We start from the raw sequence: 22,967 nt of genomic DNA, 5'->3' as shown, positions 1-22,967 counted from the left end.
AAAACTACTATAAACCCTACATGCCTTCCTGTGCAATACAGTGACGGTGGATAATTATATAGCACTGAGGTAACAAAAACACAATTTTAGCAAACTGAATTTGATTAGGTCTGAATAGTTCAGTGTCATAGACGGAGTAACTAGAGAGTAGTTTCATGATACAATGTTAGGTGAAAAAGGGAAAATCATTAGCCTATGGGACCAGCGAAATGTAATTGTCAGGCGATCATATGTTCCGGAAAAGTTTTATAAGAGTAATGCGTGATATTTATGAAGTGCATTTCAGTGCTCAGACGCTTTAATTAAAATGTGAAATTTAGGATTGAGCCTGAGGGATTAACCAAGTGGAACATTGATCTGTGTCTAGTTTACACTTGTATTCTGAAAATCATACACCGGAAGTCGCTTAATAGCTGGGGCGTAGTTGCGTAGCAGCTGCAGGGAAATATCCACAATGGCTGAGGTAAGATTTTTGTGGTTTTTAATCGTTATAAGATGATGACATGTAATTGGATGTCTATGTATTTAACAACGTTAAATGTGTTACCTGTATTGGTTTACGATAAAGGCTAACGTAGCCATTCATACTGCTTCGGCAGGGTTGATCGGTCAGCAAACGTAAGCTAACGAAGCTAGCTAACGTTACCCCTTATTAGTGGATCGCTGAACTAAACATTCTTTTTTATACTTTTATATTGTAATACGGTTTCATATTTGTTAAGTAGCCTAAATCAGTAGTGTAAGCAGAAGGAATAATAGCCAACGGATATACATTACATTTAAAACGATATCATTTTTGTGAAGCTGTTAGCTTGTTAATAACATTAGCTTGGTTCTAATGGTTAACAGTGGTGTAAAGTAACTAAGTACATTTATTCCAGTAATGTACTCAGGTAAAATGTTGAGGGACTTGTACTCCACTTGAGTATTTCAATTATTCGCTACGTTGTACTTCTGCTCCACTACAAATCACGGCTAAATCGTGTACTCCACTATATTTATTTAATACTTTGGTAAGTTACTTTGCAGTTTGGATTAATGATGTGAAATATAATCAACACTTAAATAATACTTTAGTTACATCTGGATTAAATACACAAGTTACCCTGCAGTATACAACGTTATAAAACTTGCTCCACCATTACTTTGATAATCATTTGAATACAAAATATTATGATGTAGATTATCCTGAATGAGCATGATCAATACTTTTACTTTTGGTACTTGAATTATATTTTCATTTTAATACTTTTGTACTTTTACTTGAGTAGGATGTTGATTGCAGGACTTGTAACAGAGTATTCCTACAGTCTGGTACTTTTACTCAAGTACAAGATCTGAGTACTTGTTCCATCTCTGATGATTAACCTCTTAGATAAATTGCAGCTGGAATAACAGTAGCTGCTACTGTCCAAATCCTTAAGAAAACGATTCTTCATAAAAGAAATCATCCTCCTAATGGTTCATTTTTTTCTCCCTCAGACCCACAGTTTACACGACCTTCAGCAGCCAACTGTCTCTTCCAAGGTGTTCGTCCAGAGAGACTACGGCTCAGGAACCATCTCCAAGTTCCAGACCAAGTTTCCCTCTGAACTGGAGTCTAGGGTGTGTACTGTGTTTTCATGGATGTACTGATTATTGACAGAATGTTAAAAGAAAGTGTATAATATATGAGCTATTCGCATTGTTTCAGATTGATAAGCAGCAGTTTGAGGAAACCATCCAGACTCTAAACAACTTATATGCAGAAGCAGAGAAACTAGGAGGGAAGTCTTATTTGGAAGGATGTCTGGCTTGTCTAACCGCCTACACAATTTTCCTCTGTATGGAGACACACTATGAAAAGGTAAAACTGCTTGAATAGTATTCTGTGTATCCAACATATCCCTTCATATTTATTTCTCTGGTCGAACAGATCTATTAATCAATGTGTCTCTCTGTGTGCAGGTTTTAAAGAAGATTGCTAGATACATCAAGGACCAGAATGAAAAGATATATGCTCCCAGAGGCTTGCTGTTGACAGACCCCATTGAGAGAGGCCTCAGAGTTGTATCCTTTTTCGTCTATGAAATATTTCAATCTACATGCTTGGACAGGTTACTCTTTAAGATGTGCCTAATTTGAATTCTAAATGAACCAGTGTCTTTTAAATTCTTAAGTGTATATATTATACATAGCCAAATAAATCAGGTGGTAAATGTAAAAAAAAAACCTGTGTATGCTAAGAAAAGTACTTTTTGTTAATATAAGAAAATGTGCATTTTGAAAAGTGTGTTTTCCCTAACTTTCTATCTTCTAGGTTGAAATTACCATCTTTGAAGAGAGGAGTATTGGCTCTGGAAGATAAAGAACCTGGCAGAAGTGAAGAGTTCAAATGAAGAGTCCGACTGTTGTGAGGGGCGAATTGGACCTGAAATCTGTGAAACTTTTCTCGATGCAGGGTCACCATCAATCAATTAGGATTTTTCTAGAGAGTTTCTTCCCAAAACTTCAGCCATGAACATTGTTTTAAAATGATATATTTTATGCCGCATTCAAATTGATATCGGACCACTTTTAATGTACTTATTTTTTTATCATTCAGACAGACATATACTACCACATAGCCAAAACATAACACGATAATCTCCAATGTCTGTATGTATTGGCTATTTTATGTTATTTTAATGCTAACAGAATCTTCTTCTTTCTTCCTACCTCTCTGTAAAGTGTGATGATTCTGACCAGATACCTTGCATCTGTCTGGCAGCACATATTGAGATGTCTGCTTAACCTGAATCAATGTATATACATTTGATCTGATACTTCTCTCTGTTATTTATAAGTACCCTACTGTTTGCCTATCCCTTATTATGTTTATAAATGTGTTTTTATACATGTGGTGATGTATAAATCATGTCCCAATTGATCAAGAGTGATCTTTTGTGAACAGTGCCATTGTGTTCAATGCTTTTTGACCATGGTGTGTATGTACAGCTCCGGAAGAAATTAAGAGACCACTCAATGTCTACATGTATTGCAGCCATTCCAGTGTCTGTTGAATTCCAACACAGAGAAAGGTTGTCAGTAGTTTATAGAAAACAATACAAAATTTAAGAAATCGTTTAACTCAAAGACATATAAATAATAAAACAAGGGAAGATGATCATGCTGAAGTGGTCTTTTTTTCCGTGGCTGTATATATAAGTGATTTTTCACTTGCAAGGCATTTTAAGTCAAATAATGTTAAGCCAAACTGTCATAAGAAATATGTAGAAATAGAGCTGTTGGTACAGTCTGTAAACAGTAATCCTGTTATGGGCAGTGCTTCACAGTATTGACATGCTGGGTGTAGCCTTTGTTGAGGCAAATGTGTTCTTGTCAGTGCATGAATGTGACTTTTTGGTCTTGTGAAACATGCTGTCTTCTGAACTGTTTTTTTTGTGAGTGAAGAAAGATCTTGGGTACTGTTAATAAGTTCCATCACAAAGTAACAGCATGACCTAGTACATTTTGAGAAATGTCCATCTGTGTCAACAGTCCTGATTCACCATTGATATTGCGAATGTGTTACCTTTTTTGATTATCAACAAACCACCACAGAGACCTTAAACACTCATCCCCACATATGATTGCTATTGTTGGTATTTGATACACCTTGTGTACTTTTCTTAAACAATAATGCTCTGTTGTATCTCAATAAATTTACTTTTTTCCTGAAATATGTGTAGCTCATTGAGTTTGACTTTATTTCATACATGTGCATAAGGCTTTTAAGAGGAAAGATAGCATTTCTATGTGCGGGCAATGGGTTCAAACATTTAAGTACATGTACTTTACATGAGTAATTTCATTTAATGCTTCATACTTCTCTGCTATATCTCAGATGTAAATATTGTAATTTTAAAGTATAAACTAGTGGACTTACTGGTACAATCAAGTGGAATTATCCTATAACAGAAAGCCAATATTTATTTTTGTCTCAAAACTATGTTTCTCTACAAGAGCAAAATGCCACTTGATGCAACAATATCATTATAGAATTTAACAACGTCATATATATATATATATATATATATATATATATATATATATATATATATATATATGACGTTGTTAAATTCTATATATATATATATCACACATGGAGGTGAACTTTCTGCAGAATTACTACTTTTACTTAGTACATTTTTCTAATAATACTTAGTAAGTAAGATTTTGAATGTAGGACTTTTATTTGTAATGGAGTAGTCTATCATTAATGTATTGGTAATTTTACCTCAGTAAAAATTCTGAACACTTCTTCCACCACTGGTATTTTGTTTGAGTATTTATGAACACAAAACTATCAGTGGGTTTAGAGAAGCTGTATTTGTAATGAAGTAGCTTTTATTGTGAAGAAATCAGACCGGATGTGTCCCGGTTCTGAAGCTTCTGAAACATCTGCTTCCGGTAGCTAAATACTTCAAGCTAACTACTGATACACTGCTGCCTGTAGCTTTAATTGCAGTTATCTCCGCTCTCTAGGGCTACAATACTACTTAAACAAGTCCAAAAACAAAAACAAGGAGAATTGAACCATAACGGTAAGCCCGCTCGAGTTACTACAAGCTTTAGCTAACGTCCAGTACAACAACACTGAATGTTAACCAGAGTGTTAGCTTTTTTTTTTTTAAGTTGCTGACTTGTTTTTAGTTTGACATAAACACTCATTATAACCAGCAGCATTCTGCTCTACTTACTTTGAACTAATCTAGGTATTGTTACTTCTCACCCTGGTTGCTAGCTGACGTTACTGGCTACAGTTGCCATGGCGAATTTGTATTTGGCTAACGATAGAGGGTTGTCTTCAGGGTAGCGTTATATCACTGTTGAAGCACATTTACTCAAGTGTTGGCGACTTCATACTTACAAAACAATTGTTTTATACCTTATTAAATAAATCAACAAGCTTCCTGACACTAAGCAAATTAATTTAAATGAGCTCCACCTTTACCAGCTGTGGCAAAGACAGTAATGCCTCAATAAATATATTCAAAACATAACAGTATATATAATATTAGAAATGTGGCCAACCTGCATTATGAATACTTTACTTTTGTTACTTTAAGAACATATCCATGCTAATACTTTAGTACTTTACTTGAGTAACATTTGCAATTCAGGACTTACCTTTAACACAGTATTCCTACACTTTGGTACTACTACTTTTACTTAAATATAAGATACAAGTACTTCTTCCACCACTGTAGTTAAGTTCAGTTTAAAACTAACTTCCTCTGTCCGACCACAGGATCCGTCCTGCTGTCCACCCTGGCGTTTCCGTGTTTCGATGGCATTTATCTCCCTAAGCAAGAAAATCAATTCCTGCATTATGTCAAGGAGGAGCTGGAAACATACGTACAGAAGAGCAACCACAAGAGGTAAGGCTACGGCCATTAGACCATAGGAAGGAACCATAAGAAAGTACAAACAGAACAATCTTTCAACTGTTAATTTAGACCTTTCAAAGAGATGTCTGTGATTGCATTTACATGTTTGTTTTTGATTAAAGTTATATTTTTTATGCTGTTGCGCAACTATGACCTTACTGTCTTCCTCTGCCCTCTTTGTCCCTGTCCAGTGTGCTCCTGTTCCCCCCTCTACCCAGCAGACTGCGGTACCTGATCCACAGGAGCATAGAGGACCTGCCAGAGTTCTCCACCTTCTCAGTAGGGGACAGCTGGTGCCGTAGGGTGGTGGTCTGCCATTTGGAGCTCAGGTACTGAATATAGACCTTTTTTATTAGATGTGCAATAAAACATTTTTGATATATTGCTAAGAAAGGGAAATGTGTTGTAATTCACCTTTCCTTAAGTTTAAGTTGCTTTTTTTAAAGGTTTTTGGGAATTTATTTTTGATAAATAAGACATTTATGCTTTTCGTTAGGGCTGAGGTAGAAGAAGACCATGACTTGGAAGGCAACAACAGCTTTTATGAAGAGCCCCTAAGAAGCAGGGAGGAGAAGGATGGCAAAGCCAAGCCTAAATCTTCAATCCCATCTCGCAGCAGAGGACCTAAGAGACCGGACAAACCCCTCTACATGCCACGAGCTGCTCGGGAAAGGATCTCTGTACGAAACTCACCAGATCCCCCGGGAGAGCAAGGGTCGCCGGGTCCAGTCTCAAGTAGCTGTAGCTGCAGCAGCAGTTCTTCTGACTCTTGTTTCTGTCCCGAAAATACAGAAAAATCATCTTCATCCCAACAGGAGTGTCCCCCGTGTGTAGAAGAGGGGGATATTAACCACTTTGCTGACTGTTCAGCAAATTGTCCTCAGGAAGACGAACAACAGTTGGTGTTGACACTTCATGAAGCGGAGGCCGAAGTCTTGGAACAGACCGTGTCCTGCTTCAGTGACCTTAGTCTGGAGGAGGATGAGAAGGGCAGTGAAGACATAGATGATGTGACGGAAGAGGTAAGCTGGCTTACTGATATACATATTAATATTATCCACATCTGTTTTCATTGAGATATTTACCATTGTGGTGTACTTTTCTTCTTTTTAGGGGGGATAAACGCTCATATTACATTGAATGGAAAGTTTGCCTTCTTATGTTTATGTTCATTCAGTGTTGATTGTCATTTAGTCAAAGCAATAGGTCCCTCAGTTTGTGCTGCATTGACTAATAATTCTTAGCCTAAAATGTATTGTTCTTCCTCCATCAAGCACCATCATTTGACAGTGGATGGATGCGAGGATGAACTACTAATTATTTCGCCTAGGATTTCTATTCTCTAAAGCTGGGTAACCAGGGTTTAACTAAAAAACGTCCCTGTTCTCTGTAGCTAGAGAGATAGCTAGATAGATTTCTTAAAGTGGAAATAGACTCTCACTATATGAGTGCAGAGGATGTGCATTTTACAGTGGTTCGGCTAACTGGCAGGAGGATATGGTGAGATGTTGATGCAACATTAGCACCATACTGTGTATTGTAATTCATTATTTGTTATTTCTATCAGATCAAGGCACATCTGAAAGACATGGTGACTGTTTCCATTCAGCATGTTCAAAACGACTACTCCTTTTATGAGAACGTTTGCATCAGCCCGGATAAACTTTGCCACGTGATCGAGATCTATGACTTCCCTGCTCTCTTCAAAACGGATGACCTCCTGGACGCTTTCACAGAATACAGGTATTGCGTCTCTACAGATGTTTCAGTTCCTCTCCAAAGCTTTTCTGTTGTAGTTCAGCGGACTTCGGGTTCTTTTATTCTTTAAACTGTGGATTAGATATCTTTCCGTATTTCCTCTAGAATACAAAGTTGTAGTTTAAGGCTTTACAGAATGTCCAAAGTCAGTCATCTAAAACCTCAAACAATTGGTCCAGCTGCCAGTGTCCTCAAGAGCTTTCCTGTGTGTTGCAGTGACGGTGGGATGAAGATCGAGTGGGTGGACAATACACATGCCCTGGGGGTTTTCTCCAGTGAGACAGCAGGTATAACTCCTCCTCCCTGCCTAACAACTGTAGTGCTGTGATTAAGTTCAAAAGATAGAATCATTCAAAATGAACTAACGTTGATAAATGTCCTGTGCAGCCCTTCATGCCCTCTCCATCTGCCATCCGATGCTAAAGACCAGAGCACTGACTGAAGCCAGTAAAAAAGCCAAAGGCAAGGCCACCAGGCGGGCAGGTATGTGATCCACTAGACCTATATGAGCCTTGTAGCTACGTGGAATACTGTGTTTGTTGTGGTGTAGGAGAACCGTTGAAGGGGTATTGGTATTGTTTGAAGTGAGACTGTAGGAGGTATTAATCCATAGTGACTCCTAGTACTTACTAATGTCCTGCTGTGGACAGGGGGAGCCGCAACGTGTTTGTCACCAAATAAAACAAAAATCAATATAAGTGCAGTTAAATTCCATTTTTTGTTGAATATTTTCAAGCCCCTGCCTTCAGACTTCCCTTTCTGATGGGAGACGAAAGTCGATTGCTCTTTTTTCAGAGCCAGCGGCTCCGTCAACACAAACGGTAAAAGCTGCCTCGATCAATCAAAGTCTCAAACAAAATGTTTGTTTGGGATATTGCGTGACTTTGTTGTTTTAAAATGTTGTTCTGGAGTTACCATAATCACATAACACAGGTGGGGGCAGTAGAAGACAAGCAACTCCCATGTTGTGCGAAATAAAATGTTCTTGTCAAAAGTGTCTGGTGATTTTAAAGAGAGCTCAGAGAAGGACTTTAGTTAGAGTTCTGCTGGCAACCTGTGGCTTAGAATAACGTTTTTAAGCCATTTTCTTTCCCCTCTTGTGTTTTCCTGTCATTCAAACATTAGTGCTTCATTGTTGTGTTGTATGAACTTGTTGTAAGGCACTTTTTTGATAAGGGCCATACCACTAAACTTAATTATTGGTGTTTTCATGATGCGGATCAGATGGTTGTTTCTGTTTCGTCTCCCAGAGTTTATCCAGCCAGTGAAGGAGCGTCCTCGGACAGACTGTGCTGTTGCCAGGCGGATGGTGACCAGAGCCCTGGGGCTGCAGGCACGGGAGAGAGTGCAGCGATATTGAAGGGAATCACAAACACTGTTGGCTAATACAGGTGAAACACACTATCACGTCTGACATTTTAGGCAGTTTAAGTTCTCATGGAAAGAATTGTAGATTCTCCTGAGGACTTTTTCCTTCTTTAACTATTTCATGTCATTGAGAACACGAAACATACATCAAACCATCAGCTGCAGAGTACATAGCACTGTGATGTCACATTACTGAAACAGGTCTCTTTGCTTTCAACAATATTGTGTATTTCAGAAATGTAATGCTTTTCCACATTCATCTTCGCATACAAAACATCATCAGTCAGTCAGCAACAAGTACTCTTTTAAAAATGAAGGATCCTTGCTTTTCACAAATAAAGAAGAGGCTTTTTTCACAAACATCTGTGGCTTTTACAGCACATCCATAATGTTATCATAGTCCCTGACGGAGAATAAAAAGGACCTAAACTGAGACAGAAGCTGGGGGGATGCACAGATGATGAAGACAAATTATAATAAATAAAACATTTTTAAAAGCGAACTCAAGTATGTGAAATAAAAAATCCTGGAAGGAAAAAAGAACATTCAATTCAGACAATTTATGACTAAAAATTTTGAAAACACTGAAGGAAACCAATTAAAGAAATGTATAGACTAATTTAGTGTGTGCTCAGCCCTAGAAATATAAAAATAAATCCAACTTTAGGGAGCCTATATTACAGTTTGGGTTATAAGTATCCACTCTTTGTCTTGTTGCAAAGGCTGTGCTCTAGAATAATCATACTCATTTTGTATTTGCTTTCAGTTTTTAGTTTAAAAACTTTTACTATCCAATACTGTGCAAACAAACAGGATTCAACCTAAACTTCATACAGTACAATATTTAGTTGTAGCACCAGGTTTGACTGTTGTCATTTATCCCACTCAAACACAACATGGGGGGGAAAGTCTCCTCTAATGGATCTTAGTTTGAAGGCTTTCCCAAACCCTATTTGTCTTAGAAACAGCATAAATGTAGTCAATTGTAATTTAATAAATGATTTGGTTTCAACCCACACTGATGTCTCTGACAGTGAGCACCAGGTCAAACTCTTTATTTCAATGACAATAGGGGTACTAAGACACTAAAGATGAGGACACTTTGGTAAAGCTAAATTTGGTATACAGACTTGGTCAGCAAGCAGTTCATTTTCTCCTTGAATCATTGTCTGTTGTACCATCTCAGCCGGTAGCCCAACACAATCCAGCACAGCTCCCAGGAGGCAGAAACAGTACAGCTTCCTCTAGTGGTTGTCAAATATCAATATATGCTTCCCTAATGTTTGTCTGTGTTGTCCCAACTTTGGTCTACCTGCGGGAAAGCTGGTTGTTGTGCAATCCGGGGAACGTTTCCTCTGTTTCTGAACTCCGTGAGCCACCTGTGAATAACACGGAGAGGATAGTAAGACCAGAGCAGTCCTGTGTCTTTAGGAACGGCACCATCAGGACAGCATAAATGTAGTCAAAACCAATACCAGTGATATCCCACAACTCGTGATACCCATTTGATACCACAGTAAAAAATGATACACAAACAAAATCCCACGTACTTTAACACTCCTTTTATAACCATTTGCATACTGTTTTTGCAAAGCTAATTGGGACATCATTCCCTCGTTATATCTAATAGAATATATTTCTATATTGTTAGAAATGTAGTTTGTCTAAAACTGTATTTAAGTTTCTTGGAAAAAAGTTTTAGATTTTTTTTAGAAGACATCATGATAACATTTGAATTGATCTACACTATATTTTTACATAATGGATCACCATAATGCAACTCTGCACATATGTTGCTCACCAACTGCTGACAGCAAGCCTTGTCAATTTCTTGTCCACAATGTAACAATATGGGATTTGTCGATAGTGAGTGACTGCGTCCCAAACAAATGTTTTATAGTACCTAGTACACCCTTTTTAAATGTTCTCTAATGGCCTATAATATATCTACAGGTCCAACAGAGGTCTGCTTCCATCCATCGGGCCCCTGTAGAGAACCCAACGGGAGCACAAACAGCTGGCTGGTCATGAAGTCGACCATCCAGAAGTGTTTGCCTGCTTCACTGATCAGAGCAGCACGAGCTGAGCGAGGGTGCCACACATCTGCAACATCCATCCTGCTGAAGTGTTCATGAGCAAGACGCTGAATCACAACTAGCCTCACAGTCCCTGTTCTGTAGCTGAACCTGAACCCTCTGGTCACAAGTATTATTGTGAAATCTGCAGCTCTTGGCTTGTTTTGATTTTATTGCATGTGCTCTTGGAACTAAGCTTGAGGAGTGTTTTTTTTCCAGGCAGGGATTTCTTTGTTCGTCCAGGTGATGCAGGGTTGGTTGCGCAATTCTATACAAGTAGTCATTATTTTTTAACCTAATGTTGAGCTCCTCGACAGATTAATTCTCAGGATCTGGTTGAATAAATTTTAATTGTGGGCGGTTTTTACAGCCAGTTGTTTATATTGACTGTACATTTCCAACTGACAGATGTAATGTAGATCTGTTAATGAAATGACATTTAACAGTGGGCCTCAATGGCCACTGTGCCAGTGGAGAGACGCAGCCATTAAGAGAATTAAGAGGGCGGTGGTGGCGAAGTCCATAGGGGGTTGGCCTGGGAACTGGAAGGTCACCAGTTCAAGTCCCCGAAAGACCTAGTGCCACCGAGGTGTCCCTGAGCAAGACACTGGTTACCTACACTGCTCCCCGGGCGCCGTACATAATGGCAGCCCACTGCTCCTAACACTGGGATGGGTCAAATGCAGAGACCGCATTTCGTTGTCCTAGTACTTGTACTCTGTGCAATGACAATAAAGTTGAATCTTCAATCTTCATCTTCAATCTACATGTAGCAGCAATGATATTTACATTCATTTATAAAATGTATTTTAATTTGTGTATACAAGTTGCATCGAGATGTTCAGTTGTTTAATTTTTTCTTCTAAATAACAAGAAACTACCTTTAGGAGTGTTGCCTCAGAGGCCAAGTGTACAGGTTCTGTCTCGGTCCACTTTACGTTGAGCTTTGGAAACATGGATTGTACGCTCCTTTGAACCTGTTACTGTACTGTCGTTTTGATTGTTGCCTCTGTAAAGGACATTAACTTGCCATAAAAATGTTTGTATTTAGTAAGAGAAAGATGTTCAGTATTTTATTTTTTTGTCATACTGAAATAAATGTACCCCTACATTTATCTTTTGTGTCTGATGTTGAAAGTACAGGACTTGTTTTGTGGTGTCTATATACTCTGTAGGTCACCTGTAAGATTAAACTGCATCTCGGAGTCATTTCAGATTGTACTGCATAATCCCATTAAAGCATGAAAACTGGCTATTTATTTTTAAACTGAAATTCCTTAAAGCTTCAGTTATGTAAAAGTCAAATAAACATACAGTCTAGTCTAAGAGTTTTAGGACCGTAGCCAATTGTTTTGTAGCCTGTTCTGACTGTTATGTAAATGATCTTAACTCAAGTGTTTACAGCTACATCAGATGGATAGTTCGAAACAACTGTTTTAGGGGATATAGACATGAAGTCAGTATACTAAATATTAGCATAAAAACTGTACAAGTAAGCTCAGCAAAGTGTATTCTTTTTAACTTGAATTAAATGTTGCTTTATAATTAAGCCTGAATGTTCCAGTGAGCTAGATGTTTTCCATTGTGGTAAATAGCATGCTAACCCCTATGAGGAGGAGATGGGGAGGTAATGCTCTCACCTATAATACAGTTGTATGTCCATATCCGCTGTCCATCGTACCGGGAGCGGCACTTCATAATGTTGTTGGTGTAATCTGATTCTGCAACCTCATAGTTTGGGTTTATCACAACCTGGGAGAGAAAAGACAACATCATAAACGTCTGATAGAAACATTCCATACATTCTATTTATCCTTTTCAAGCCACCACTAAGGATAGAATAATAAAAAATGAGGTTATTGACAGTTAAGAAGGATGAAGGGTATATCAATACATTTAGGGATTTTTATTGCAACTGATTCAGAAAAAAAAGCTTCTAGTGGAGGATGTCAGAGTTTCTTTTGTAACCTAAAGATGGAAAATGCAGTTTCTGCTGCAGCCAAAGTGTCCATCAGAAGGTTCTATGTCCTTCAACAACCCCTGCTGAGCTGTTAAAGTTTGAGTGTCCTCGGGCTGAGTGCCAAACAAGAGCAGACGTGGAACGTTTCTGTTTGGTCTCCAAGACGACGCTGGCTGGAGATGAAACAATCTTCCCAGCAGCACATGTGTTGTATCAACTACGGCTAGACTGACAGACCAAATGTTTTACCTGGAAGATGTAGTCGCCGGGCTTCAGGTCTGTGATGTCAATCCACTGACAGTCTATGTCGTGCCTGTAGGTATCCCAGCAGCCCACTGTGATGCCTTGTGCCCCGAAGTTTGCACATTCGTACCTCTTCTGGATACCTGTCAGTGTTCAGAGCAAGTATTATTATGCTTTCCATCTTTATAGTGTAGATTATTTTTCTTCACTATATTCTTTTCTTATGGAAATCCTGTTAAACCTGAACTGAGTAGCATTAACCTACACTCAACCACAGTATGATATAAAAAAGAAAAGGGACGACAGGATATTTACCCTCGTCACAGTGCGTGTCCTCCAGACAGAAGCTGGCTTTGTGTCCTTCTGCCACTTTAGTGCCGTTTAGAGTCAACAAATCATAGTGGGTGAAAACCTCCATACTGTGGTAATGTCTGGATTGGACAAGTAAAAACACACAATGTTGAAACATCCTATATTTTTATAAGCTCTACAATAACATACATGCTCTCATCCATGACCCACTCCAGCATTGACAGCAGGATTAAAAAAGGCTCATTGTCAGTGGGATATAGGCATCTCCATGATAGATAGAAAATCATATATAATTATTGAAATGTTCATTTGATTTCATTCAGTTTCATATATTGTATTCATTACATTGTATTTCCCCACAACTGATTCATGACCCTTTGAAATCATAAAGAAGCACTAAGAGGTGAAAGAAAGAATATTGTTAAAAATGTAAAATATGTCCCTGTTTTAATGTTGTATGTTTGAATAACTGGTGAAAAAGGCTCTGCTAAAATCTAAATGTAAATATAACAAATATAAAAAAGATTGTGTAACTTTTGAAGTTGTATTGTGTAGTACTAATGTTGGCCACATGAGGCGGGAGTGCACCTCTATCCGAGGTTCTAAATATGCTTTCTTCAGGGTGAATTGTTATTTCTCCTACCTCTTAACCCAAGGTACTATTGTGTTGTTGCGACACGTTATTCAGAACATGAGGTAGCCACCACAAACACTAAAACAATCACCATGTTAACATTTTTTTTTACCTGCCAAACATTATTTACCTCTGCAATTTACTCACAGTGATTCTGTACTTTCACCTGGCATTAACCTTAATTATCCATCCATTATCCAAGTGCAGTCATTTTGAAGTAACACATCAGCAGCAGCACAGTTTAAAACCTGAGGGCTCGTTGAGGTCTCACCTGTGACACTCATGCCAGACCCAGGAGTGATGGGCCGCCCGCGGTCTGAAGTCTGACTGACCGTTGTTGTGGATCTGGGAGGAGAAGCGGAGGAGGCGGCGGTACGAGGTGGATTCGGCTGTGTCAGCACTGCTGGAAAGACAGTGTTCCTCGTGGGCACACTGTAGCGCGTACATGGGTCTGTCCTCCAGGTAGGTGGTCTGCTCCACAGCCTGGGCACTGAGGACAAGGTCCGGGGCCACTGGAAGGAGGTAAGCAACAAGGGATGTCTTGGTTAGGACCATCATGTGTCACAGAAACTAGGAGATTCCCTATTAGCTGTAAAGCATCAAGTCAGTCTATGATAAAATGACTAAAATACATATTCCTTACCACCAGAATTTGATAAGCGTAATATCCAACAGAGCACAGTATTTGTTTTCTTGTTCCCAGGCCTGTTTCATAGCAGACATTTTGACTAGTCATAGCGGGAAAAATGTAGAGTTTATTTACGACAATAACAATGGCTCTGTTCCCTTTTCCCCTGTGAGTAATGACAACGAGCCAGCGTGCAGAGTACCAGAAACCTGGAGCAAAAGCTGCCACATTAAAGCAGCATTTGCTATATCACTTACAGATGTTCCTTTGATAAACTTGGACAACTACTTAATTAAGTTGCACAAATCTGTCTTGCACAATAACATTCATTTTAATTAGACTTGAAGCTTAAACACATCAAAAAGATCTAAATGTCTAAAATGTTTTATTCTCTTACTCTGAGTACAGGAGACCCCCGCAGAGAAGCGTCCACCTCCTTTGGGACAGAGGATGTGTTTCCCGTGATGCAGACACTGATCCAGAGTTAGCTCAGTTCCTGAACACCTCACTCCACTCATCACGACGGCATCAGCTGAGGTGTCTCCTTGCCAGTACCATGTTTCCTGATCAAAGAGAGGCACAAACAATGGATATCACTCATCTGAAGCACAACAAGCTGCATGTCTGTTGGTTTCAGGTCGCCTGGGACAGCTCTATTTTCTGTCCCTCTAGTCAAGACCAATAATGGGAAAGAAGCGTTTAGTATGTCATTAAGTAATTGTAAGATATAGAATATCTCAAACTAAATGTAAGACATTTAAAGACTTCTTAAAGGATTTAAGCTACCCTTATATTCGAAGTGTGCATATTAAAGGGTTGATCACACATGCATCTAAGCGTGGGGGGCTCTGATCTCACTCTCCTGACTCAGCCTTATTACAGCATTTTGCAGACCACAAGGAAATGACCGGTAAAAAAAACAACTCATACTTTCCATCTTTTTGGAATCAAGTGGAGGATTCATGAGAAAGACATTTGAATGTGGGAGTTTATTCTGCTCCGTCGAGGAGTGGGGCAGACCTATGGAGGTACAGTCTAAGCTTGGTGTCATTTGTTCCATCTGGCTGTGGGGATTGCCTGCAGAAGTATTTAAAATTCAGACAGGAAAGGGAATCTGGGGAAGCTGAGTCCCTTTTCTGCTACGATAACAAAGAGCAGACGTTTATTACTCATAAACCCGCTGTTAAGGTGAGAACCCTTACGTAGTGGCAACCTACTGTGTGTGATGGCAAAGGGGCATGTCATTTTGATACCTCGACCTGATTGTTAGACTTGGCACTGCATTAGGTTTTTTATTATATAGGGGAAAAGACCCTTTATTTCACACTGGAAAAGCACAACGTTGAATTGTGCTTGAAGCAAACACATGATGACATGGTTACGTGTTGTTTCATTAGAAGTACAATGCATATTTGTCCCAAACACTCTTTAGTGAGATACACAGCCTCTAACCAGTCCAAATTCCACTCGTAAAATAACCCTGCTGTTATCAGCAAATGTCCCCGTCATTCACACATACTTTCCAGTCCTACCTCATCTCAAGCTACAACACACTCATCTTTACCAGCCTCTCACCTCGTGACATAAAGGGAACACTGGGGGTGTCCTTCAAAAAGAAAGACGTGCGCGTAAGCAGGACAGCGCTGTGACGCTGCTAAGTCATGCCAAGGGGCTTTAGCAGTGGAAAGCTCTGCTGAACTTCAAACAGCAGACGAAGGTTTTAACCATCACTCCTGCTGAGGAGTGTAAGGCTCATCTGTGCCATAGGTTTACCACCCTGACCCGCTCTCTGCTCGCACTGTGAGGGTTTGATGTTTCTAAGACAGTTAAGGGACTATTTTGCCCTCCGGCATCAATAAAGCTCAAGATTGTTAAAGTGAGAGTTCATGGCAACCCCTGACACACACACACACACACACACACACACACACACACACACACACACACACACACACACACACACACACACACACACACACACACACACACACACACACACACAAAGTATCACCAGAGGGATTTCATCTCATCCATATTACAATATTACACATGGATGTTAATTTTATAGTATTTCCAATCTATTTATCAAATGTAATCAGATCTAATATGTATACTATTCAAGTTATTTAATTACCCTGACTTGGTAAAACTGGCACTATGATGTGAGGAAACAGAGAGCTGAAAAGGCAGAGAGCAGACTCCACAGTCAGTTTGGAAACAGACAACTTTCACCATATGTGAGTTTATTTCTTTCCATTTGACCAATTTAACCTTTCTGGTAACATGACAGTAAACACATAAATTGAATGATCATGATTGTGTAGAGTATTATGAAAATACAAATGGCTTAACTACTGATCTCCAGAACAAAATGACAACTTTTAACAACTCTTAACGAAAATCCTAAGAACCAATGGCCAAGCTAGCTTTTCCTGCACTGCTGAAAGTGCTTCAGTGGTTTTGAAAATACAAGAGTCCAAGTTTTTTGTGCAAAAGCTCAAACTGCTCCAATAACCTTCTCCTTAATGCTGAGCGTCTGTGCGGTGGAGGTAGGCTAATTTTAAAAAAATGTGTTGGATGTAGATGTGGAGAGCAACAATAACACTGTACCTGGAAAGCGTTGCTGGCAAAGCCCAGTCCCAGCTGTCTGCACACCACCATGGCCTCCATGGTTCCCCAGCTGTCGCTGCACACCGTGCCCCAGACCATGGAGCCGTTCTTCTCTGCCAAGACCTCCACACGGCCCTCGAAGGGATTACGGCCGCCATTTAACCTCAGCTAAGGACAGAGATGGACCAGTTTACCCTCAAATTCTATACAAATTGTTATTTTTTATTCTGCTAAAGAGAGTCACTCACTCTGTTGTGGAATCCCATGGCGGGAACATTACACCTGACTGCTGCGTCTTCCTCATGGCTGCACCCCAGAGCTTCACGGTTGAAGTAGCACTCAGTCAGTGACTTCTCAAACCCAGAACATTCCACCTCATTCATGTGGACCGACCCGATCCCTACGGGGAAAAAAAGCACACGTCTAGTTGTCATTTAACCTATGAGCAAATGTACAGTCACTAAATATTTGACAAACAGACGGAGTATAAGCATCATGTACGTTTCCGAAAAGTATTTGTCATTGATTTCCAACACTGGAAAGAAGAAAGCTAACGGGTTACACAATGACTACAGGAAAGATGAGCCTATATTGGCTACTTGTGTGTTTTCTTAGAACAGCTAGGCCGTCTGGAGAGAGATTTCTTTTAATTTTCCTGTTTCCTGAAAAAAACATTCAGCTTTGTCCAAGGAAAATGGGACACTTGAGGTCTGTAAAAATTAAAAAAATCTCTCTGCATCTTTTCTTTCCGAGTAAAAGTTATATCAGTGCAGCAGAGTTTCCATAATAACATGTGTGAATACTCTCTGCATGCTGTTTTTCTTCCCATGTGACTGAGCAGGAATGTCTCCATTGATGCGAGCTCTGCTGCCAGTGTGCATCCACCAGAGAAAAATAAATTCACAACAGGAAGAACACCATGTTGCTGTAATCCCTAAACGTCCATGTCTGACAAATTATAAGAAAATGTCCAATAAATTATACATTGGTTCTGCTACAAATTGTGCTAATTATGCAACTGAAAAATGAGAAAAACATATAAAAATGTTCCTAGAAATACATGTGTATAACATATTCTGAAGACAAGCACCATTTGAGTTTAATTGACATTCTTCTTATGTTTACGTTTATGTATGTTTATGTTAAGCACAATAAGCTGCTTCTTTTTAATCTATGTCTGTGTGTGGTACCATTTTTGGATCCTGTGGTCAACTCAAGAAAGCCATACTTCAAATAACCTTGTGCACTCTCCAACAAAAAAATTCTTCCTCTGAAACCCGTAAAGTTTTTTCTTTTCTTGGCAGGAACATCGTGTGCACTCTCGTGTTTTGCCGTGAGAATAAGGCAGAACAGAGGACAACGAATCCAATGCACCTATGAGTCTCATAAGTCTGTGGTGTATTGTATTTCGCAGAATCAGGTTCTGAGTCAATTTATAAACATTAATGTGCTACATACATACATTCCCTGATGTGTTTATATGCTGACTTAAGGTCTGGTCTGATTGAAGTAGGACAAAAACAGGTGGTACAGAGGCCAAAGATAAGGTGGAGGTGGGAGCCTCTGATTTCGGTCTGCACCTTTCATTTTCACAGCTGGAACTGAGTTCTGCTTGACTTTTATTGAATGCTGTAAAAGTGAAAAATCATCAAAGCCAAAAGCATTTAAACGGTTACGTTCAAAAAGATCCATGAATGGTTCGAGGGATGTTTTCTACGCCTAGCTGTATGGTAGTGTCTATATATACAAGGCCATGCTTAAACAAATATTACAGTATGTCAGCGTTTTTGAAATATAGTTTCAAAGTTAGCAAAGGCCAATTTATCAGTTTAGCCCCCCACAAATCTGTGCATTTTGTATATCTGTACCTGCCATTTTTAAAGCTTGCTCTTGATGCCTTGTTAAATTCTTGCTAATATTTGCATTTCAATTATAATTTGTAACAATTCTCCTTTCTAAAATATAATCATTTTACTTGTTTTAAATTATATTTTACTCCGGCACATTTAACCCTCCACATGAACGACCAAGTAGAGTCTTACCTTGTCCCAGGCGGGCTCCAGTCAGAGCCTCTTTGGCGCTACCGAAGCCCAGCTCTCGACACACCACGGTGGCAGCTCGGATGTTCCAGTTGTCGTCGCACACCGTCCCCCACTCCCCATTCTTCAACACCTCCACTCGCCCCTCGCCAATCAGAGCTCCGCCTCTAAGTCGCACCAAAGGTTGCTACGGAAACAGTCCATCAAAAACGTATATCAGTGAAAGTGTTACAGAGAGCAGTCTTTAAATTGCAAAGTGTTTGCCTGTAAAAAAAAAATCCCTACTGGTTGTTTTTTGATTACCATTGGTTTTGTGTTTTGCAGGGTAAACAGACAAAAGGTGTTGCCGTGGTAATAACCTGTAAACAATAAACACCAAGCGGGAATCCTGTTGAACTAATACGATTGTATAAAGGCCACGTGACAGATGTTTAGCCTTCATCCCTTCAACTGTTTCCAGATGCTTTAGGCCGCTTCATTAGCAGGAGAAGCAGGAAATGTTGTAATCCACTGCTGGAATCAAGGGATGAGTATAGGATACCAAACCAAAAAGTAACACTATAAAAACCACATACAAGTTAATTTCTTAATAAGGAAGATTAATTGAAGAGTTTAATTCAGAAGTAAAAATAATTAATTCAAAATAAGTCATAAACATCTGCAGCTTGTGAAACTAATATCAGCCATATGGCGACTGATTTGTCAAGGAGTGTGATATATTCATATAGTTTTATGGTTTATAGTATGTGCTCTGGCAAGTAAAGCCAGATGGGATTACTCTTTGAAGAATAAAAGAATTCTTTAGAAGAATCAATACATTTTTTCTACACATCTGATTCTGCTCAGTCAAACAAAATCATCCAAATCCAATGCAATGGTCGGCCTTAAGCGCCCTGCTTTGCATGCCATAGCCTACTGCCTTCACTCACACAGGAATTTATTGACTATTTAAAAAAACAGCTTGTATCACAGCTGAAGCCCAGTTTTCCTTTCTGCTTCATTATTTCAGTAGGTACTGTTTCTTTGACAAATGCTTCGAAGATAGATTTCTATACCTTTACTGCACCTATTTAAAACAGCTTATAACTTTAATGAAGCGTTGCACCTGGCCACAGAAAGAGTGGAAGATCATAGTAATACACATTCCTCACATAAAGAACACGTTTCAAACCGAGGACATTCTTTATGGGGAGTGACAGAGCTAGCCACTGCTCTACTGTGCAGCTAAGAGCGCAGCATCTGACTTACCTCCACCCTGTAGGCCTTCCTGTAGCCGGCGCTGACGCTGGGAGCGAAGGCGCGTCCAGGCACACAGCTGACCACGACAGGCATGCCTTTCTCACAGGTGCTGTTTCCCTTCAGCACTATCTCTCTGCCCATCTTACATTCTGACAGGTCAGCCTCGTTACCGGTGCAGTTAACAGATGAACCCCAGTAGTTCTTCTTACGACGCTTGGCCAACAATCTGAGAAAGGAATGATACAACAAAACAAACTATTACACATTATACTCAATGCTTTTTCTGTTCAGTTGGAATTGAAACTTTCCATTACAGCCAAAATGATTGGCAGTATTGAGAAATATTTTCAAACAGCACAGCAAAACACTAAGTAGCTGCTTCATGGGAGGAGGGAATTTTAGTTATTTATTGTGAGGAGTTCAATAATGACCATGCTGTAATGCACAATGGGGGTTTGTTGTTAGAGAACCCTAAACACTCTCATGACCCCCATACTTGAATGGAAATCATCTCATAAGGGTGATTCAGCAGTGGACACTGGAGGTAGACCATGAAATGAAACCAGCATGTGTTATTTTTACAGCCTTTCTGTTTTTTTTAAAAGCTCATCCTGATGCCGTAAACAGAGTGCACCTCCAGTTTATGGTTCGTGAAATTTTGAAGATAAGCTAAGGCTAAATTTGATTGAGGGGTTTTAATTTTTGTTGGATTGTTTTTGCACCTTTAGTGAATAGAGCTCTCCTTTGTTGTTTCAGATAAAAGACAGCTTGAATGTGATCTTTCACCTCTTTAAAACAGTAAACCATGTGAGACCATGGGTTTTAAAACACTCACAGGCTCAGTGATCTAATGTGAAAAACCAAAAACAAAGGGTTCTTTGCTCATTTGATGCCCTTTATTTTCTGAGTCATTCAGTTAAATGTACCCATATGTAAGATTAGCATCAAATCAGACGAACCCATGTCAACCAAAACCATGAAATATAATAACAGTTTTTAAAAATCCTTTTTATCTGCATCTCCATGCAAAGTCAGAAACATCAATTACAATATCAAGCATCAAATTTGACCACATCATATGTGAATATCCTATTGACTCAGTATTTTAGTAAATAAATGTGTGTCTGATATCTCTCTAAACTAAACTGTGGTTCTGGGAGCGTTTAGATGATAGTAGAGAAAACACTGACTGGATGTGCATAATGAATAGATTAGACTCCATAACCCCATGCACATAAACTTCACTGAAGACCAAACCCAGATATATTCGTTTAGAAGGCAGTGAGCCACATTTATTTCTACAAAAAAGATTTGATTATTACATTTCTACCTCTAAGCTGTTTCATTTTGTTACCAGATCAGGAGATTTGCTCATGTGGTTATTCTCTCACATGTCCTAAGCATCTTTTTTTAACCTTCGTTTCAATCCGATTAACATTTTAAGACACAAAATGTTCTAGAAAATTGCTCGATTGGTGAATTTTCCTCAGCAGGAAATAATTAGATGCACCCTAAAGAGCCACTGTTTCACAGCATACTGCACTGAGTGGTTTCCCAGCGAGACCCATCCTTCATCCTCTAAAACTTCCTCTGGCAGTGTTTGGCTTCTTGTCAAGAATCTGCCGGCTAAGGTCTGTTTAATATCAGTTAGGAAAACAGATGAAGGGTTGAGTGATGACCAGCGTAAACAAACGTAGTTACGTAATGTTACTTGGTTTGCTATGATTAAATATTCCTTAACAGACTAAGACTGAATATCATCAGCTTCTCCCAGGAAACACATGTGTGAATGTGTGATGTTTTATAGCATGTTTTTGACACAGGTGTGTATTTAAAGTATGTCATTTTATATGGAGTACTACAATATTTCTATTACCAAAACTGACATAATCTCAACTACACTATAAATGTTTATGTTAAAGTTTAAGTCAAGTTAAACCTTTCAGTATATCTAATTGATCTTAATCCTGCTTCTGGCCCCAGGCAACTATTACTCACTTGTAGGGTCGGGCATTGAAGCGTTTCTCCCCGGGGAAGCCATACATGCCACAGATGACCCTGCTGTTTTTCTCCGTCCAGTCCTCATTGCAGATCTGTCTCCACTTGCCTCCGTCTTTTACCTCCAAGAAGCCCTCAGTAATGGGAATCCTTTTCCTTTGAGAGTAAGTGGCCCTCAGCCTCACATCCTCCACCTGCACCGGGAAAGCCTTAGAAATAGAGAAGAATGTACATCAAGCAATGAGCAGAAGGTTTGATCTCTTAAAGTTAGCTTAGGCCCAACTACAGACATCTGTGATAGGCTTAAACTAAAGGGTTTTACTTGTTTAAATTGTAATTTGTGCAATATGTGCATGCCTCTTCTTTAATATTTGGTATTTTTGCCTTTTCTTTTTTTAGGACAAAAAATGCATTCTGGTTCTAAAAACGTTGGTTGTCATCAATAACATTAGATACTAGCACCAGTCAAGCACAGACATAAACCAGAGCTTTCTCTTCTTAATTTGTGTTAATCCACGCTATGGTGTGGATTTTTTAATGGCAATGTAGGTTTAACAATCCCTTTAGTCTAAACTGAAATATCTCAATCACAGGATATATAGCCTAATCCACATTCATAATCTCCAGAGGATGAATCCTAAAGACTTTTGTGATCTTCTGACTTTACTTTTCTCATAAACTAGACAATGGAT

The 22,967-nt window shown here is 39.2% G+C and overlaps 3 protein-coding genes across 3 annotated transcripts in view; 2 read left to right on the top strand and 1 right to left on the bottom strand.

The window, feature by feature from the left end:
- Window positions 1–313: 313 nt before the first annotated feature.
- On the top strand, window positions 314–3,701 carry golga7 (golgin A7). Its single transcript, XM_063910810.1, has 5 exons — window positions 314–463; window positions 1,483–1,605; window positions 1,694–1,846; window positions 1,948–2,049; window positions 2,300–3,701. The coding sequence occupies exons 1-5, from the start codon at window positions 455–457 to the stop codon at window positions 2,345–2,347; spliced, it is 435 nt and encodes a 144-aa protein (XP_063766880.1). The 5' UTR covers window positions 314–454; the 3' UTR covers window positions 2,348–3,701.
- Window positions 3,702–4,388: 687 nt separating this feature from the next.
- r3hcc1 (R3H domain and coiled-coil containing 1) lies at window positions 4,389–11,727 on the top strand. The gene is made up of 9 exons (XM_063911329.1): window positions 4,389–4,565; window positions 5,273–5,402; window positions 5,603–5,740; window positions 5,908–6,433; window positions 6,979–7,154; window positions 7,386–7,456; window positions 7,557–7,652; window positions 8,420–8,560; window positions 10,491–11,727. The coding sequence occupies exons 4-8, from the start codon at window positions 6,062–6,064 to the stop codon at window positions 8,527–8,529; spliced, it is 825 nt and encodes a 274-aa protein (XP_063767399.1). The 5' UTR covers window positions 4,389–4,565; window positions 5,273–5,402; window positions 5,603–5,740; window positions 5,908–6,061; the 3' UTR covers window positions 8,530–8,560; window positions 10,491–11,727.
- loxl2a (lysyl oxidase-like 2a) overlaps window positions 8,744–22,967 on the bottom strand; it is a 26,804-nt gene continuing 12,580 nt past the window's right edge. Inside the window, exons 4-14 of the mRNA XM_063911328.1 lie at window positions 22,276–22,484; window positions 20,287–20,503; window positions 19,042–19,225; window positions 17,248–17,399; window positions 17,000–17,167; window positions 14,787–14,952; window positions 14,033–14,273; window positions 13,131–13,246; window positions 12,822–12,958; window positions 12,253–12,364; window positions 8,744–9,916 (exon numbers count right to left, since the gene is read on the bottom strand). Of these exons, the coding sequence (XP_063767398.1) occupies window positions 9,846–9,916; window positions 12,253–12,364; window positions 12,822–12,958; window positions 13,131–13,246; window positions 14,033–14,273; window positions 14,787–14,952; window positions 17,000–17,167; window positions 17,248–17,399; window positions 19,042–19,225; window positions 20,287–20,503; window positions 22,276–22,484 (1,773 nt within the window). The 3' untranslated portion in view covers window positions 8,744–9,845. The remainder of the gene's footprint in view (window positions 9,917–12,252; window positions 12,365–12,821; window positions 12,959–13,130; window positions 13,247–14,032; window positions 14,274–14,786; window positions 14,953–16,999; window positions 17,168–17,247; window positions 17,400–19,041; window positions 19,226–20,286; window positions 20,504–22,275; window positions 22,485–22,967) is intronic.

Source organism: Eleginops maclovinus, chromosome 20 (assembly GCF_036324505.1).
Source record: "Eleginops maclovinus isolate JMC-PN-2008 ecotype Puerto Natales chromosome 20, JC_Emac_rtc_rv5, whole genome shotgun sequence".
Taxonomy (NCBI): Eukaryota; Metazoa; Chordata; class Actinopteri; order Perciformes; family Eleginopidae; genus Eleginops; species Eleginops maclovinus.
This window is presented reverse-complemented; position numbering and strand designations above follow the sequence as displayed.